This window comes from Neofelis nebulosa, chromosome 6 (assembly GCF_028018385.1).
Source record: "Neofelis nebulosa isolate mNeoNeb1 chromosome 6, mNeoNeb1.pri, whole genome shotgun sequence".
Lineage (NCBI taxonomy): Eukaryota > Metazoa > Chordata > Mammalia > Carnivora > Felidae > Neofelis > Neofelis nebulosa.
In genome coordinates, this window is record NC_080787.1 from 138,699,785 (window position 1) to 138,717,561 (window position 17,777).

The 17,777-nt window shown below is 37.7% G+C and overlaps 1 protein-coding gene across 3 annotated transcripts in view; it reads left to right on the forward strand.

Moving 5' to 3' along the window:
* PCMT1 (protein-L-isoaspartate (D-aspartate) O-methyltransferase) overlaps positions 1-17,777 on the forward strand; it is a 51,732-nt gene that overhangs the window by 14,493 nt on the left and 19,462 nt on the right. For all 3 annotated transcript variants that reach the window (XM_058735615.1, XM_058735618.1, XM_058735617.1), the window contains exons 2-3: positions 7,181-7,285; positions 8,507-8,538. In XM_058735615.1, the coding sequence (XP_058591598.1) occupies positions 7,181-7,285; positions 8,507-8,538 (137 nt within the window). The remainder of the gene's footprint in view (positions 1-7,180; positions 7,286-8,506; positions 8,539-17,777) is intronic.

Below are 17,777 nucleotides of genomic sequence, written 5' to 3' on the forward strand. Positions count from 1 at the left end.
TCGTTATTTGGAAGGTTTGTGTTTATACCTTTTGCAATGTCTTTAAACTACCTTTTCTATTTGTTATCTGGTCAGTCAGTATTAAATGGTATCCTTTGATTCCCCCTATTACGTACATAACAGTCAATGATCTAATTCTACTTTACCCCTTTTTTCTCCTCTCATTGTTTACAGATGCATTTTTTTTTTTACTTTGTCAGAACCATATGACATTTATGTATTATTCCACCCATGTCTCTACCCCTGTTTTAGTCTTTGCTTTACAGTTGGTTATGTGTCCTTTGATGATGTATCCCTGTTTATCTCTTGGTTAGATGAAGCACATCCTCTGGAAGATATCTCAGAAGGGCTTGTCTGACATTCCCAGAATTCTGGCACATTCAAAACATCTTTTCTCTAAACTTGATATTTGAAGGACAATTTGACTGGGTATAAAATCTTTGGTTAACACTTAAAAAAACATCTTTATTGAGGTATAAATCAACTAATTTTAAGATTACAATCTGACGGGCACCTGGCTTGCCCTGTGGGTGGAGCATACAACACTTGATCTTGAGGTTGTGAGTTTGAGCCCCATGTTGGGCATGGAGCATACTTAAAACAAATAAAATCCTAAAAAAAAAATTACAGTTTGAAAAATTTGACAAATATAGTTGTGTAACCAACACCCTAATGATGTAGAATAGGGATTAGCAAACCACACCTCAGAAGCCCAATCTGGTCTGGTGTCTATTTTTTTTTTTTTTTTTTTAATTTTTTTTTTTTCAACGTTTTTTTTTATTTATTTTTGGGACAGAGAGAGACATAGCATGAACGGGGGAGGGGCAGAGAGAGAGGGAGACACAGAATCGGAAACAGGCTCCAGGCTCTGAGCCATCAGCCCAGAGCCTGACGCGGGGCTCGAACCCACGGACCGCGAGATCGTGACCTGGCTGAAGTCGGATGCTTAACCAACTGCGCCACCCAGGCGCCCCTGTCTATTTTTAGAAATAAAGACTTATATTACTTAACACAGCCATTCCCTGTATTTGGTATTGTTTGTGTTGTTCCCACACTACATTGACAGAGTTGAGTTGTTGCAACAGAGACTATTCGGCCTGCAAAGCCTGAAATATTTACTATTTTGACCTTTATGTAAATTTGCTGATCTACAATCTAGAACATTTCTTTTACCCACAGAGTTTCTCATGTTGCTTAGTAATCAATCTCCTTTACCCCTAACCTCTAGCAATCACAGATCAGCTTTGTGCCACTATGATTTTGACTTTTCTAGAATTTGATATAAATTGTCATATAGTGCACAATCTATAGGAGTCATATAGTATATATGGCTTCTTTCACTGACGTTAATGCTTTTGAACTTTATCTATGTTGTTGAATGTATCAGTAGTTTGCTGTTCTTGTTGTTTTGTGGGTTTAAAAAAATTTTTTTTACATAAACTCTACCCACAATGTGGGGCTTGAACTCTCAAACTCATGACCCAGAGATCAAGAGTCGCATGCTGTATGGACTGAGCCAGCCAGGTGCCCGGTAATTTGCTTTTTTAAATTGTTGATTTGTACTTTCTTTTCTTGAATTTCTTGAAAATGTTGCTTTATTCCTTTTTTGCTCTGAATTTTGCTCTTAGGAAATCTGACGGTTGCCCAATTTTTTTTTTTCAATCCTTATTACATAACTTGATTTTTTTGCCTTGAGGCTCTGTGGGTTTTTTTTTCCTTGCCTTTAAACTCTGATAGTTTGCAACAACCTCTTTGACCTCAGCCACAGGAATTTCTTACTTGACATATCTCCAAAGGCAAGGGAATTAAAAGTAAAAATGAATTATTGGGACCTCATCAAGATAAAAGGCTTCTGCACTGCAAAGGAAACAATCAACAAAACTAAAAGGCAACCAATGGAACAGGAAGAGATATTTCCAAATGACATATCGGATAAAGGGCTAGTATCCAAAATCTATAAATAACTCACCAAACTCCACACCTGAAAAACAAATAATCCAGTGAAGAAATGGGCAGAAGACATGAATAGATACTTTTCCAAAGAAGACATCCAGATTACCAACAGACACATGAAACGATGCTCACTGTCACTCATCATCAGGGAAATACAAATCAAAGCCACACTGAGATACCACCTCACACCAGTCAGAGTGGCTAAAATGAGCAAATCAGGAGACTATAGATGCTGGTGAGGATGTGGAGAAGCAGGACCCTCTTGCACCATTGGTGGGAATGCAAACTGGTGCAGCTGCCCTGGGAAACTGTGGAGGTTCCTCAAAAAATTAAAAATAGAATTACCCTATGACCCAGCAATAGCATTGCTATAGCATTGCTAGGAATTTACCCAAGGGATATAGGAGTGCTGATGCATAGAGGCACATGTACCCCAATGTTTATAGCAGTGCTTTCAACAATAACCAAATTATGGAAAGAGCCTAAATGTCCATCAGCTGATGAATGGGTAAAGAAGATGTGGTTTATATATACAATGGGATACTACTTGGCAATGAGAAAGAATGAAATCTGGCCATTTGCAACAACGTGGATGGAACTGGGGGGTATTATGCTAAGTGAAATGAGTCAGTCAGAGAAAGACAGATACCATATATTTTCACTCATATGTGGATCTTGAGAAATGTAACAGAAGACCATGGGGGAAAGGGGAAGTGGGGGAGAAGTTACAAACAGAGAGGGAGGGAGGCAAACCATAAGAGACTCTTAAATACAGAGAACAAACTGAAGGTTGATGACGGGTGGGGGAGAAGGGAAAGTGGGTGGTGGGCATTGAGGGGGGCACCTGTTGGGATGAGCACTGGGTGTTGTATGGAAGCCAATTTGACAACAAATTACATATATATAAAAAAGAGGGGCGCCTGGGTGGCTCAGTTGGTTGAGCGTCCAACTTCGGCTCAGGTCATGATCTCGCGGTTTGTGGGTTCGAGCCCCGCATCGGGCTCTGCTGATGGCTTAGAGCCTGGAGCCTGCTTCGGATTCTGTGTCTCCTTCTCTCTCAGCCCCTCCCCAACTTGTGCTCTGTCTCTCAAAAATAAATAATTGTAAAAAAAAAAAGAAAAGAAAGCTACACCAAAGTAAATAAATAGACATTAAAAAAATTCTTCAAATAAAGTCTGATAGTTTTATTAGTAAATGTCATGAAGTTGGCCTGGTAATATTTTTACTTACTTTCTGCTAGGTTTTCTTTGAATGTAGTTTTAAAATTATTGTTTCTGTTTAATCAGCCGGAATGTTTTTATTTGTATTTTGTTTTCTTTTTACAGTATCTTTGGATGGAGTTGAGTTTTTTCGTTTTCCTATTTTTAAACATTTTGTGGACACAATTCAACAGTGCCTTTTTTCAGTATTGTGACTTGCAGTTTCTTTTTTTTTTTTTTTTTTAATTTATTTATTTATTTATTTATTTTTTTTTTTTTTCAACGTTTTTTATTTATTTTTGGGACAGAGAGAGACAGAGCATGAACGGGGGAGGGGCAGAGAGAGAGAGGGAGACACAGAATCGTAAACAGGCTCCAGGCTCCGAGCCGTCAGCCCAGAGCCTGACGCGGGGCTCGAACTCACGGACCGCGAGATCGTGACCTGGCTGAAGTCGGATGCTTAACCGACTGCGCCATCCAGGCGCCCCTAATTTTTTTAATGTTTACTTTTGAGAGACAGAGAGACAGAGTGAGTGAGAGCGGGGGAAGGGCAGAGAGTGAGGGAGACACAGAATTTGAAGCAGGCTCCAGGATCTGGGCTGTCAGCACAGAGCTGGACATGGGGCTCGAACCCACGAACTGTAAGATCATGACCTGAGCCGAAGTCGGACGCTTCACCAACTGAGCCACCCAGGTGCCCCTGACTTGCAGTTTCTTTAATGGACGATGATGTGTTGGGAGTAGTGTTGGGAAAAGGGGAGGAGTCAGCACATCTTGTTGCTCTTTTGTTTCTGTAATATCCTTAATTATCTTTTCCCTGTTGCTGCACCAAGAGGCACCATCCTTTCCCTTTTTATTTGATTCTCCCCCAGAAGTAGAACTTCTCATGGTTGCCACCTCTAGTCCCATTTAATTTTTGAATAGAATCATACAGTATCTGGTGTTTTGCTACTGGTTTCTTTCACTTAGCACAGTGTTTTCAAGGTTCGTATTATGTGGTAGCAGGAGTCAGTACTTTTATGGTTTAATAATATTTTATTGTATGGATATACCACATTTTGTGTACCCATTCATTGGTGGACATATGGGTTATTACCATGTTGGGCTATTATGAATAATGCTCCTATGCACATTTGTGTACAAGTTTCCGTGTGAACATATATTTTCATTTCTCTTGGGTATACATATAGGAATAGAATTGCTGGGTCCTGTGGTAACTCTTACCTTTAACCATTTGGGGAACTGCCATTTTCTGAGGTGGCAGCACCGTTTTACATTTCCACCTGCAGTGCATAAGTCCTTGCCAGTATTTATCATCTGCCTTTTTGATTGTAGCCATTGTAGGGGCTATGAAGTGGTGTCTCATTGTGGTTTTAATTTGCATTTCCCTGAGCAGCATCTTTTCATGTACCTATTGGCCACTTGTATACCTTTGGAGAAATGTCTATTCAGATTCTTCGCACATTTTGTCTCTTTACATTGAATTGTAAGAGTTCTTTATATATTCTAAATACAAGTCCCTTCCCAGATACATGATTTGCAAATATTTTCTCCCATTCTATGAGTTATTTTTCACTTTCTTGAGAGCATCCTTAAGGCACAGAAACTTTTAATTTTGATGAAATCCAATTTCTATTGTTTTCTCTTGTTGCTTGTGCTTTTGGTTTTCTATCTGTGAGTCCATTGCCAAATCCAAGGTCATGAAGATTTACCTCAATATTATCTTCTATGAGTTTTATGGTATTAGCTCATATACTTAGGTCTTTGATCCATTTTGAGTTAATTTTTATATATGATATGAAGTAAAGTTTGAGTTTCATTCTTTTACATGTGGTTATCCAGTTGTCCCAGCACTGTTTGTTGAAAATGACTGATCTTTCATCATTGAATGGTCTTGGCATCTTCGTCATCTCACCGTCTTTTAAGTTCCTTTCTTATAGCCAGTGCTGTGAAGATCCAAGTCCCAGGCCTGTGTTCCGTATTTTAGTACTTAGTGCTGTTACTCCTTTTGAGGGGAATGATTTTGTGTGTGCTTCATCTGTATCCCCTGCTTCTCCTTTTTCTCTTGGAGTCTTTTAACCTCATCCCATCCCTACCCTGGTTTTCTGTACCCACAGGCTTACAGCAATGGGAGGAACTTTGTTGGAATTTAGTGTTTATTTTATAGGTAATTTGAAGTCTGAATATTCTCTGCCTTCTAATAATATGAAGGCATGGGTCATGTGTGGTTTTATATATGCCCCTTCATGATCTTAGGTTGAAGATTTTTTGAGTGACTATGTGAAGAGATTCAGGTTCTGGTAACTGCCATTACCCTCTAGAACCTGGACACTCCACAGTTAATGAATAAATTAAATAGGTTTGCATAAATATTTGAAACTTCTCATGATGCTTTTACTGATGTCTTATTTTTTTTTAAGTTTATTTATATAAGTAATCTCCACACCCAGCGTGGGGCTTGAACTCACAACCCTGAGATCAAGAGTCACATGTTTTTCCTTTTTTTTAAAGTTTATTCATTTATTTTGAGAGAGAGAAAGAGTGAGAGAGTGTGCACACACACACACGCTTGCAGGGGAGGGGCAGAAAGAGGAAGAAAGAGAATCCCAAGCAGAGGTTGCACTATCAGTGTGGAGCGTGATGTGGGGCTCGATCTAACGAACTGTGAGATCATGACCTGAGCCGAAATCAAGAGTCAGAGGCTCAACCGACTGAGCCACCCAGGTGCCCCAAGTCACATCCTCTCTCAACTGAGCCAGCCAGGCACCCCACTAAAGTCTCATTTTTCAAAGAAAATTTTTTAATGTTTGTTTATTTTTGAGAGAGAGAGAGAGAGAGAGAGAGAGAGAGAGAGACAGAGCACGAGCGGGGGAGGGGCAGCGAGAGAGGGAGACAAAATCTGAAGCAGGCTCCAGGCTCTGAGCTGTCAGCACAGAGCCCAAAACGCAGGACTTGAACTCATGAACCATGAGGTCCTGACCTGAGCTGAAGTTGGAAGCTTAACCAACTGTGCCACCCAGGCGCCCCTAAAGTCTCATTTTAAAATAGTCATTCATAACGTAGCCAAATTCAGCAAAGCATATTTTGGTTAAAAATTTTTATTTCTTGAATGTTAAAGTCAAGTTCATACATTTAATCTTACAGTTTTTAGATCTGTGAGGACAGGAATATGCTGTCCTGTTTATTTGTATAATCCTAAGCATATACCATTTTGTCTGGTATGTATTAGACAGTCAATAAACTTATTGAGTGAGTTAATAAGGACTTTACTGAATAACAACATGGTACCATGAAGGTTATTCAAAGTTAACGTATTATATTTAATCTCAAAGAATGAATAGTTGGGGGACCCATATATAATCATTACTCACCCTGCTTTCCTTCTTGAAAAATTTCTTTTCGCTTGGGCTTTGTAACAGTTTATCTACTTGATTTTCATCCACCCTTGTGACTGCTCTTTGTCATAATCTCTGAAGGTTCTGCTTCCTTTGCACATCTCTTCAGTGTTCGCTTTTGTTTTTCTTCCTGTGTATTCTTCCCTGGCCACTTATTTCACTTCCGTTGCTTCAGTTACCATCTGTATAACTAGAAATCTTTATCACCGCCCTAGATCTCTTTCCTGAACTCCAGATCCACGTGTTCCGTGGACTGCTGCGTATCTCCACCTGTATGCTTTAGCCATTAACTGAATAAGTAAGTTACCCTTTTCTCCTTAACTCTGCTCCTTCTGTAGGATTTCTCAAGTCAGTGTGTGACATCAGCATTTCAGCCATTATCCCCGTTCTTCCTTCAAAGCTAGTTAGTTAAGTATACATTACCTATTCAATATAACTCAAATCCTACTTTTCTTTATCCTAACTGTCCTCACTGAGGACCAGGTTGTGTTTACCTGGGTCATTGCAACAACTGCCATTCTTGCTCTCTTCCAATCCAGTCTCTACAGTGCAACCAGAGTAATTATTCTAAAATATAGCTAATCATCTCATCATCTCACTCCCAGCTTAAAATGTTTGCCTCGTTCGTTTCAGAAAATGGAATCATCAAAACAGATAAAGTGTTTGAAGTAATGCTGGCCACAGACCGCTCCCACTATGCAAAATGTAACCCTTATATGGATTCTCCACAATCAATAGGTGAGCTTCTGGATTTCTGAAATTGTCACATTTTTACTCATTAACTGTATAATATTTGTTAAGTAAAACTAGTTTGAGACACAGATATTATTACCTTGCTAATTTGAATTTTATGCTCAGGAAGTTTCATAATCCCAAACATAACCATTTCAATAAGATGATGTTATGTATATGAAGTATGTTTTCTGTTTTCTCAAACTGTATATAATATATATAAAACAATATTTTAAACATTCTTCATAAAACATACTTTTAATGAAAATTTAAGTTTAAGCTGAGTGCTCTTTAGGGCCTCAATGTTGACTGAGGTGGTTTTTCACATTAGTATCAGTTTTTTAAATCAATATTAAAGGAAGTAAGCGTAATAAAGTGGTTATTGATTTCTCTGCTTCACTTGCCCTGAATCTTTTGGTTTGTGCTTGATTTCAGAAAGTTCTTTATTTAACTCCTTCTCCTGAAGCAGTTTTTGCTGAACTGCTGAGCCTTGGCAGTGGGCGCCTTTGAGGCTTAGAAGTGCCTCGGGATCCTGTCGGCCAGCCGCCATACTTTCTTCTTTCAAAGCACTATAACAGTCAGCAGAGAAGATCCTGGGGAGCTTCTGAACCCCGAAGGCACCTGCTACCACCGCTCAGTGAAAATTGCTTCAGATGCAGAAGCAGGTAAATGAGTTTTGAGAAAGCAGCACCGGAAGAAAAAACTTGAAAGCTAAACACTACGAAAAGATTGGGAATTACCGTCAGGTGTTAGTATATAGAGCAAATTGAAGTAGGTGTTAGTCTCTTAATCTACTTGGAGTGCCAGTTAGTTGTTCAATAAGTTGTCGGAAGTATGAAGCCACTTAATTTTGCAAAGATTTTGCATACCTATTGTATATGGAAGTTTGTTTTCTTTTCATAAATCTGGAGAGGAAAACAAGCCATAAAGTTACCAACTCAACTTGCTTTTTCTTGCTTTTTTAGCTAACTATACGGGAGAAGAAATTTTCAGAAATAGTGGGAGTGTTGTACTAGAAGAGCACATCAGCCTTTGGCATGATTGTATTTTCTCATTTTAACTGCTGCTTGACAGTACTCTAAAATGCAAAATAAAAGTTTTCTTGAGATCATAAAAACAAAAAATATTTTATGACAAAGAATTTGTGGATGTGAGGAAAGGAGTTACATGGAGTATCTGGTATGTTTTTGCATCGAATGTGTCAGTAGTTCTCTTCTTCTTTTGCAGGTTTCCAAGCAACAATCAGTGCTCCACATATGGTAAGTTAACTTTGGTCATTCGGGCACAAATGGATCACAGTTTTCCACTAAGATGGGTTTGTTTTTTCAGTAAAAAAGGTTTAAAGAAAGTTAAATTTTATCATCTATGAGTTATGTTGGTTGGTAATGAACCTCTTTTATTAATCCATGATCTATAGAAGGAAGCCTTCTTGGTAGAAACTGTCATTAAAGTTTTTGTTGGTTGTCACTGGTATCTAATCATGTAAAAATTGGATATAAAAGGTTATTTAGTGATGAGTGAATTAGGGAGAGAGTATTTTAAATGATATAATGGACATATCATAAAATCTCAAGTTGAATATTATTTGAAATATTTTATTTGGAAAATCCATTAGGGGTTGGTCAAATATAGCAGCTATGAAAATTTGTAACTTTGAGAAAGACCTATCTTAAGTTATCTAGCACTTTCAATCTGTTGGGAATTTTCTTGGGTTTTAAATGTCAGTTATTTGAATGAGTCCTCTATTGGTTTTTGGAGAGAAAAACAATAGCTTTTCTGATTCTCTGAAAGTATTTGGGGTTGGAGAAACTCTTATTTAAACGTAAAGACCTCTTTGTACCAAAATAAATTCATATATATGATGAATTGGTAATTATACTAGAAGAAAATATAGGAAAATTATTACTTATAAGCATTAAATAGAAATGACTTTTAAAACATTACAAGGGGCACCTGGGTGGCTCAGTTGGTTGTGTCCAACTTTGGCTGAGGGCATGATCTCATGGTTCATGGGTTCGAGCCCTGCGTTGGGTTCTGTGCTGACAGCTTAGAGCCTGGAGCCTGCTTCAGATTCTGTCTCCCTTTCTCTGCCCCTTCCCTACTCATGCTCTGTCTCTCTCTCCCTCCCTGTCTGAAAAATAAATAAACATTAAAAAATAAAAATAATTGCAACTATGTGGATGGAACCAGAGGGTATTATGCTAAGTGAAATTAGTCAGAGAAAGACAAATACCATATGACTTCACTCATATGAGGACTTTAAGACACAGAACAGATGAACTCAAGGGAAGGGAAGCAAAAATAATAGAAAAACAGGGAGGGGGACAAAACATAAGAGATTCTTAAATATGGAGAACAAACAGAGGGTTGCTGGAGGGGTTGTGGGAGGGGGAATGGGCTAAATGGGTAAGGGGCATTAAGGAATCTACTCCTGAAATCATTGTTGCACTATATGCTAACTAACTTGGATATAAATTAAAAAATAATAATAATAAAATAAAACAAAAATAAAGCATGACAAAAGACAAAGAGGCCTGATATATTTTGCAACATAAAAAATTTGGATTTCTAGGGTGCCTGGGTGGTTCAGTCGGCTAAGCGTCCAACTTCAGCTCGGGTCACAATCTTGCAGTCTGTGAGTTCGAGCCCCGCATTGGGCTCTGTGCTGACAGCTCAGAGCCTGGAACCTGCTTCGGATTCCCTCTCTCTCTCTCTCTCTGCCCCTCTCCCACTCACGTTCTCTCTCCAAAAAAACATTAAAAAATTTTTTTTTAAAAATTGGGATTTCTGCAGAGAAAAAAATGTTACAAGCAAAATTAAAAGAAAAACTGAGGGAAGTATTCAATACGTAAAGTACAAGAATGATAGTTCATAGAAGAAATACAGATGACATTAGCACTTAAGCCGATGAAAAGATGTCATTTTCATTTATATTTACATACTTAATAAATTACACATTAGTATTGTAGTAAAGTACCATTTTTCATGAACAGATTGTCAGAGATCAAAGAGCTTAATACTTTGTACTGGAAAGGGGAAACTGACAATTAATATACAATATACTTTTTTGTTGAGAGAGTACATTGGTAGTGTTGGAAAGCAATTTGGCAAATCTATAAAATGTGAAATAAATGTACCTTACACTCTTCAGTTTAAAAAAAAAATTTTTTTTAATGTTTATTTATTTTTGAGAGAGAGAGAGAGGCAGAGTGTGAGCAGGGGAGGGACCGAGAGAAAGGGACATACAGAATCTGAAGTAGGTTCCAGGCTCTGAGCCATCAGTACAGGTCCTGACACGGGGCTCTAACTCATGAACGGTGAGATCATGACCTGAGCCGAAGTTGACCACTTAACTGACTGAGCTACCCAGGTGGCCTACACTCTTCAGTTTTATTTCAAGATATTTATCCTTGAATAATATAGTATATTTTTATAGGTACAAAATTACTAACAATGTTCATTCTGCATTATTTATAATAGCAAAAAAAAAAAATTACAGTGATCACGAATAGCCCATTAATAGTCAGTGGTTAATAATTTATACAGTGAAATACTGTGAAGCTGCTAAATGAGGAGTCTCTGTAGGGACCAGTACGGCAAGCTGTTCAGCAAACATTAAGTATAAAAGAAGAGTATGTAAGAGTGTTTACAGTATTTTGTAATACGCAAAAATCAAGTCTGCACGTATACATATATACATATGTCTTCCTATTGGCATGAAAATTAAAAATGAGTTCTTCTAAGGTCAGAATTAGATGATTGGAGGGTGAAAGGGAGATCTGCTTTTCACTCTGCACTCTGTATATTATCAGTTTCTTTTTGTTTTCTTCTTCCCTTTTTTTTAAAGTTTATTTATTTACTTAAGTTGTCTCTATACCCAAAGCTCATACTCCCAACCCCAGGATTAAGAGTCGCTTCTCTGACAGCCAGCCAGGCTCCCCCTTCTTTGTTTTTTTTTTGTTTGTTTGGTTGTTTTTTTTCCATTCATGGAATAGGAATGGGTTTTTTTATGCATTAACTATTCAAAGAAATGAATGATTTAAAGCAAGTGTAGTCCTAAGATTCCTGCAGGCAGTTTGAAGTACTACTTACAGCAAAAGATTTATGTAGAAGCATTCATTTAATTCTCAAAGTTATTTTGGAGAATTGGTATCCTGCATGTCTGGGAAATTGACTGGAGGGGTGTGTCTTCCTATATCAAAGGAAATACTGCATGAATTTTTCTTTTCCCCGAAGCCTGGTGCTGAGTATCCAGTTCACTGCCAAAGAAAACATGGCAGAAACTCCATGGCGAAGGATGCATTTTTCGACAAAAAAAATAACAACTTTAGTAAGCTACAATTCACCTACTGTAAAATTCACCCCTTTAAAGTTATGGATTTTAGTCTATTCAGAGTTGTTCAAACATCACCACTATCTAATTTCAGAACATTTTCCTCAGCTCAAAAAGTAATGCTGTACCCATTCACAGTCAATTCCCATCCCTCATCTGCCAAAGTCCTGGTAACTACTAATGTGCTTTTTATTTCTGTCTCTCCCGGACATTTCACATAAACGGAATAATACAATATATAGCATTTCGCAACTGGCTTTTTATATTTGCATTTTCAAGGTTTGTATTGTAGCATGAATCACTACTTCATTTCTTTTTATTGCTGAATAATATTCCATTGTATGAATATACCACACTTTGCTTTTTTGTCAGTTGATAGACATTTGGGTTGTTCCCACTTTCTAGCTACTGTGATTAATGCTACTATGAACATTAATGTACAAGTTTTTGTGTGTGCATGTATTTTCAATTCTTAGGAGTGGAATTGGTAGATCATGTGGTGATTCTAGATTTAACATTTTGAAGAATGGTCAACTGTTTTCCAAATGGCTGCACTGTTTTACATTGCTACCAGCAACATACAAATGGGGGTTTCAGTTTCTGCACTTTCTTGTCAACACTTGCTATTGTGTGCTTTCTTTCTTTTATCCATCCTAGTAGCTGTGAAGTGGTATGTCATTGTGGTTTTGAGTTGCATTAACCCTAATGATAATGATGTTGAGCATCTTTTCGTGTGCTTATTGCCATTTGTAGGTCTTTGCAGAAATGTCTATTCATATCCTTTTCCATTTCTTAGTTGAGCTGTCTTTTAAGAAAAGGCTGCATTTAAAATAATATTTATTGTGGTATAATGCGTATAACATAAAACTTAACATCTTAATCTTTTTTTTTTTAATGTTTATTTTTTGAGAGAGAGCACATGCACGCATGACCAGCGGAGGGGCAGAGTGAGAGAAGGAGAGAATCCCAAGCAGGCCTCCATACTTAGCACAGGGGCTGATGTAGGGCTTGACCTCACGACTGTGAGATCATGACCTGAATCAAAGTCAAGAGTGAGATGCTCAACCAACTGAGCCACTCAGGCGCCCCTTAATCATTTTTTAAGCATATAGTTCAGCAGTGTTAAATACATTGATACTGTCGTGTAACTAATCTCTAGAACTCTTTTTATCTTGCAAAACTAAAACTCTATACCATTCAACAGTAATTTCCCATTTCCTGGTCTCCCCAGGCCCGGGCGACCACCATTCTATTATCTATCTCTAAGAATTTGACTAGTCTAGATACCTCATAAGTGGAATCATAAAATATTTGTTTTTTTATGACTGGTTTATTTCGCTTAGTGTAATGTCCTCAAGGTTCATCCATGTCATAGCTTGTATTAAAAAAAGGATTCATTTTTTAATCACTTACATTTCCTTACCTATGTCTCTTAGTAAGGAAAATGTGTGTATTCATGTGTATGTGTATAGTCACGCAGTAGCTCTCTATGTGTGTATGTGTGTGCAAGCAGTAATAATACAGTGTCCTTTGATGCTTGTGGAACCAGGATGTGAGTAGAATAAAATAATATTAATTATACATATGAACAAACATTGTAATATGAACAAACGTTTGTGATCTTATATCATTTATTGTATAGATCTCAGAAGTATTGAAAGAGAAACGGAAAGCGAGGGGTAACTCTTTGCTCTCTGTTGATATCTCTATTTAATGAACTTTAAAATCACAGACTTGGAAGTAACTACAAGCCTGGAATATTTTCCAAAGGCGTAATTGAAGATGTAATATATGCATTGGGCAAGAGATTAAAAGCAACCTGTTAAAATGGCATCCCAGTAGCAGTGAGCACACTTAGCATGCAGATATTGAATCCTAAATATCATTTCTCACTAAATGACACTAGAGTTCCTTGGAGAAGTGACTGAATATTGGGAAATAAGGAAGTACTCACAGGTTGATGGGTGATGTTGAAAGGACATAGGAGCAGGTTTGAAGAGACTCCCAGAGGCCAATTGGAGATAATTTGAGAATTGGAAAATGATACATAATGAAGATAATGTATTTTAACATAGTAAATCAGAAACAAAAATCCATGAGTTCATAGAGATTAAAAACAAAAAAGTAAGACAGAAAATGAAAAACAGAAGAATGCCAATTAATACATATGGAGGGAATAATAAAATTTAAAAAAAAATCACTATTTTGGGGGCATGTGGGTGGCTTAGTCGGCTAAGCATCTGACTCTTGATTTCAGCTCAGGTCATGATCTCATGGTTCATGAGTTTGAGCCCCACATCAGGCCTGCACTAACAGTGTGGGGCCTGTTTGGGATTCTCTCTCCCCCTCTCTCTCTGCCCCTCCCCTGCTTGCATGCACTGTCACTCTTTCAAAATAAATAAATGTTAAAAAATACATATTTAAAAAATAAGTAAAGTAAATAAATCACTATATTGTAATCATCAATATAACAATTAAATTGGGCAGAGATTGTCAGTTAATCTAAAACAATTTAGAGGGGGTGCCTGGGTGGCTCAGTTTTGGTTTTTTTTTTAAGCTTATTTATTTATTTATTTTGAGAGAGAGACAGAGAGCAGGGGAGGGGCAAAGAGAAAGGGAGAGAGAATCCCCAACAGGCTCCATGCTGTCAGCACAGAGCCCAACATGGGGTTCGAACTCATGAACTGTGAGATCAGAACTTGAGCCCGGATCAAGGGTAGGACCCTTAACTGACTGAGCCACCCAGGTGCCCCAGTAGTCAGTATTCTGAAGAACAGAAAAGTGGTAGGTGGAGGAGAACTGAAGGGAGGATGTATTTTTTTTTTTTTTAACGTTTATTTATTTTTGAGACAGAGAGAGACAGAGCATGAACGGGGGAGGGTCAGAGAGAGAGGGAGACACAGAATCGGAAACAGGCTCCAGGCTCTGAGCGGTCAGCACAGAGCCCGACGCGGGGCTCGAACTCAGGGACCGTGAGATCGTGACCTGAGCCGAAGTTGGCTGCTTAACCGACTGAGCCACCCGGGCGCCCCAAGGGAGGATATTTTATATTGACAAATACAATGCATAATCCTTGAATGGATTGGGGTAAAAACAGCTATAAAGGACATTTTGGGGACAGTTGAGGAAATTTAAGTACAGTGTGTATGTTGGATGATGATACTAAATTGATGATTTTCATGAGTGTGGTAATGGTGATGTGGTTGCAAAGGGAGATGTCTTAGTTTTTTTGGCATATGCGTGCTGAAGTATTTTGCTGTGAAGTATCATAATCTGTACACCTTTTTTCAGATGGTATGGTAAAACAGTATGGCACAATATATAAATAGTTGGTGACTGCATATGAGGAAAAATGTGTATTCATTGTATTTGTGGGTTTGAAATTTTCCATAATTATAAAAAAATGTGAAATTTTTAATGTTTACTTATTTGTTTTTTAATGTTTGAGAGAGAGCAAGACAGAGCACAAGCAGGGGAAGGGCAGAGAGAGAGGAAGACACAGAATCTGAAACAGGGTCCAGACTCTTAGCTGTGAGCACAGAGCCCGACGTGGGGCTCAAACTCCTAAACAGTGAGATCATGACCTGAGCCAAAAGTCGGATGCTTAACCGACTGAGCCACCCAAGCGTCTCTGTGTTTATTTATTTTTGAGAAAGAGACAGCATGAACTGGGGAGGGGCAGAGAGAGAAGGAGACACAGAATCTGAAGCAGGCTCCAGGCCCCAAGCTGTCATCACAGAGCCAGACACAAGGCTTGAACTCACCCACTGTGAGATCATAACCTGAGCCGAAGTCAGACACTTAAATTTAAAAAGCTTTTAAAAAACTGTTAATTTTGGATTTAGTGATAAACATGGGTTATCCAGAAAAATACTAGCTAGGGTGATAAAAGCATGAAAAATGCTAATAATTGTGATTGAAGGCCTTGACAATAACTCAGCATGCTCCCCTTTTATAAAAGCAAATCTTGTATAGATATACTGCTGAAAAAATATTCCTGGGTTTGTTTTGGAATTAAGATACCACAGTACTGCATATAAACTGGGAATTGACACCTTAAAGAAGTCCCTTCTTGTCCTTTGATTTCTGGATCCAGAAAGACAAGTATTAGGGAAGTTATTTTGTTTATTTGGTTACTTCCAAGTTCCTATAGTGTGATACTTGTTATCGTATTATTAATAGAAATTATTAAACCTCATAACTGATTGTTGTAAGAATATTATGAAAGGTACTTCCGATGTTTAGTCCAGAACTTTTTCATGGTGCCAGTGTTTTTCACTCTTTAGACAAGAGCCTCTTTTGCGAAGCAATCTATATGAAAGATTGATAAAGTTAGTTCTCTATTACTCTTTTCCCAAAACACACCCCTCCCTCAGTGTATATTTGTGTGTTACCTCTCAAGGGGTTCTGTGGAATATGAATGAATTTCTGGAACACTGTTTGAAAACCATTGGATTGTGTGTGGCTGTATCTGTTAAAGGCCTTTTCCCCATTTTATGTTAGTTGTGGAATAGTAGCCTTAACTTTTTCGTTTTTAACTTTTTAATATGGAAAGTTTCCAACAGCACATAAATAAATAGAATACTATAATGAACCTCATGTAGCCATAATCACCTTTAATAATTATCCCAAATTTGTTAATCTTGTTTTATTTTTATTTTGTCTTCCTCTTGCTGAACTATTTAAAAACAAATCTCAAACATAATATTGTTCACCCCTCATTAGTAAATCTGATGACTTTAAAAACACAACTACAGGGGCGCCTGGGTGGCTCAGTTGGTTAAGCATCCGACTTGGGCTCAGGTCATGACCTCACAGTCCGTGGGCTTCTGCCCCGTGTTGGGCTCTGTGCTGACAGTTCAAAGCCTGGAGTCTGCTTCCGATTCTGTCTCTCCCTGTCTGTCTGCCCCTCCCCCGCTTGCAGTCTGCCCCTCTCTCTCTCAAAAAGTAAACATTAAAAAAAAAAATTAACTCAACTACCATATTATATCATATCGTTCCTTAGTATGTTATGTTGTCTTAAAACCAGTCCATGTTCAAACTTTACCAGGTGTTTCCAAGAAGTTCTTTTATGGTTGATTTGCTTAAATCAGGATCCAAACAAGGTCCAGATGTTACATCTTTTTAGTCTTTTTCAGTCTTCTTAGTCTCTTTTAATTTTAAAAGTCTCCTTTCTTTTTTTAAAATCCCACTTATTTACTGACAAAAACTCATCCATTTGTCCTATAGAATTTCCCATGTTCTAAACTTGGTTAAGATTGTTTCCTGGTAATACTTAACTTGTCCCCCCTACCCCAACCTTTTTTTTTTTTTTTTTTTGTCTTTTCAGGAACACTGCCTAATGGTTCTTTCCATTGCATCACATCAGGAGGGACATGATGTCTGATCATTCACTTTTAGTGACTGGAATAGTCTTTTCAGGAACTTTTTGTTGAGCTATTACATCGAGTAAAGTACACAAATCTTGTGTGTAGCTTGATGAGTGTTCACATATGTGTATGTGTAACCAGCACCCAGATGAAGATAGATCAGTACGTTTCCTATGTCCTAGCAGGTTCCCTCATGCCAGTTCCTTAGCTTCTAACCTTGGTGTAACCAGTATTCTGGCTTTGGTCATGTAAATCAGTTTTCTAAATAGGGAGTTTCCAGTCTGTTCCATTTTGAACATTACCTGTTTCTGATGCTTAAAAAATTTTTAGCTTTTAACAGAATTTCAGACTTACAGAAAAGTTGTAAGAATAGTACAAGTAATTCCCATGTACTTTTTACCCATCTTCCCCTAATGTTAACCTTTTACTACATTTTCTTTATCATTTATTCTTTCTCTTTGTCTTTCTCATATATATGTATATACATGAAATATATGTATTTTCTTTTTAATGAACTCTTTGGGAATAATTTGGGGATATAATGCTCTTTACCTTCAAAAATAGGGCATTCTCAGTAACCACAGTATCAAAATCAGGAAATAAACATTAATACAACACTGTTAGCCAGTTGACAGACCTTACTTAAATTTTATCAGTTGTTCTGGTTATGTCCTTTACAGGAAAATACAATTACAGAGCTGGAGTTTCATTCAGTTGTCATGTCTTCTTAGTTTTCTTTAATCTGGAACAGTACCTCAGTCTTCTTTTATGGTCTTGAAAATTTTGTGAATATAGG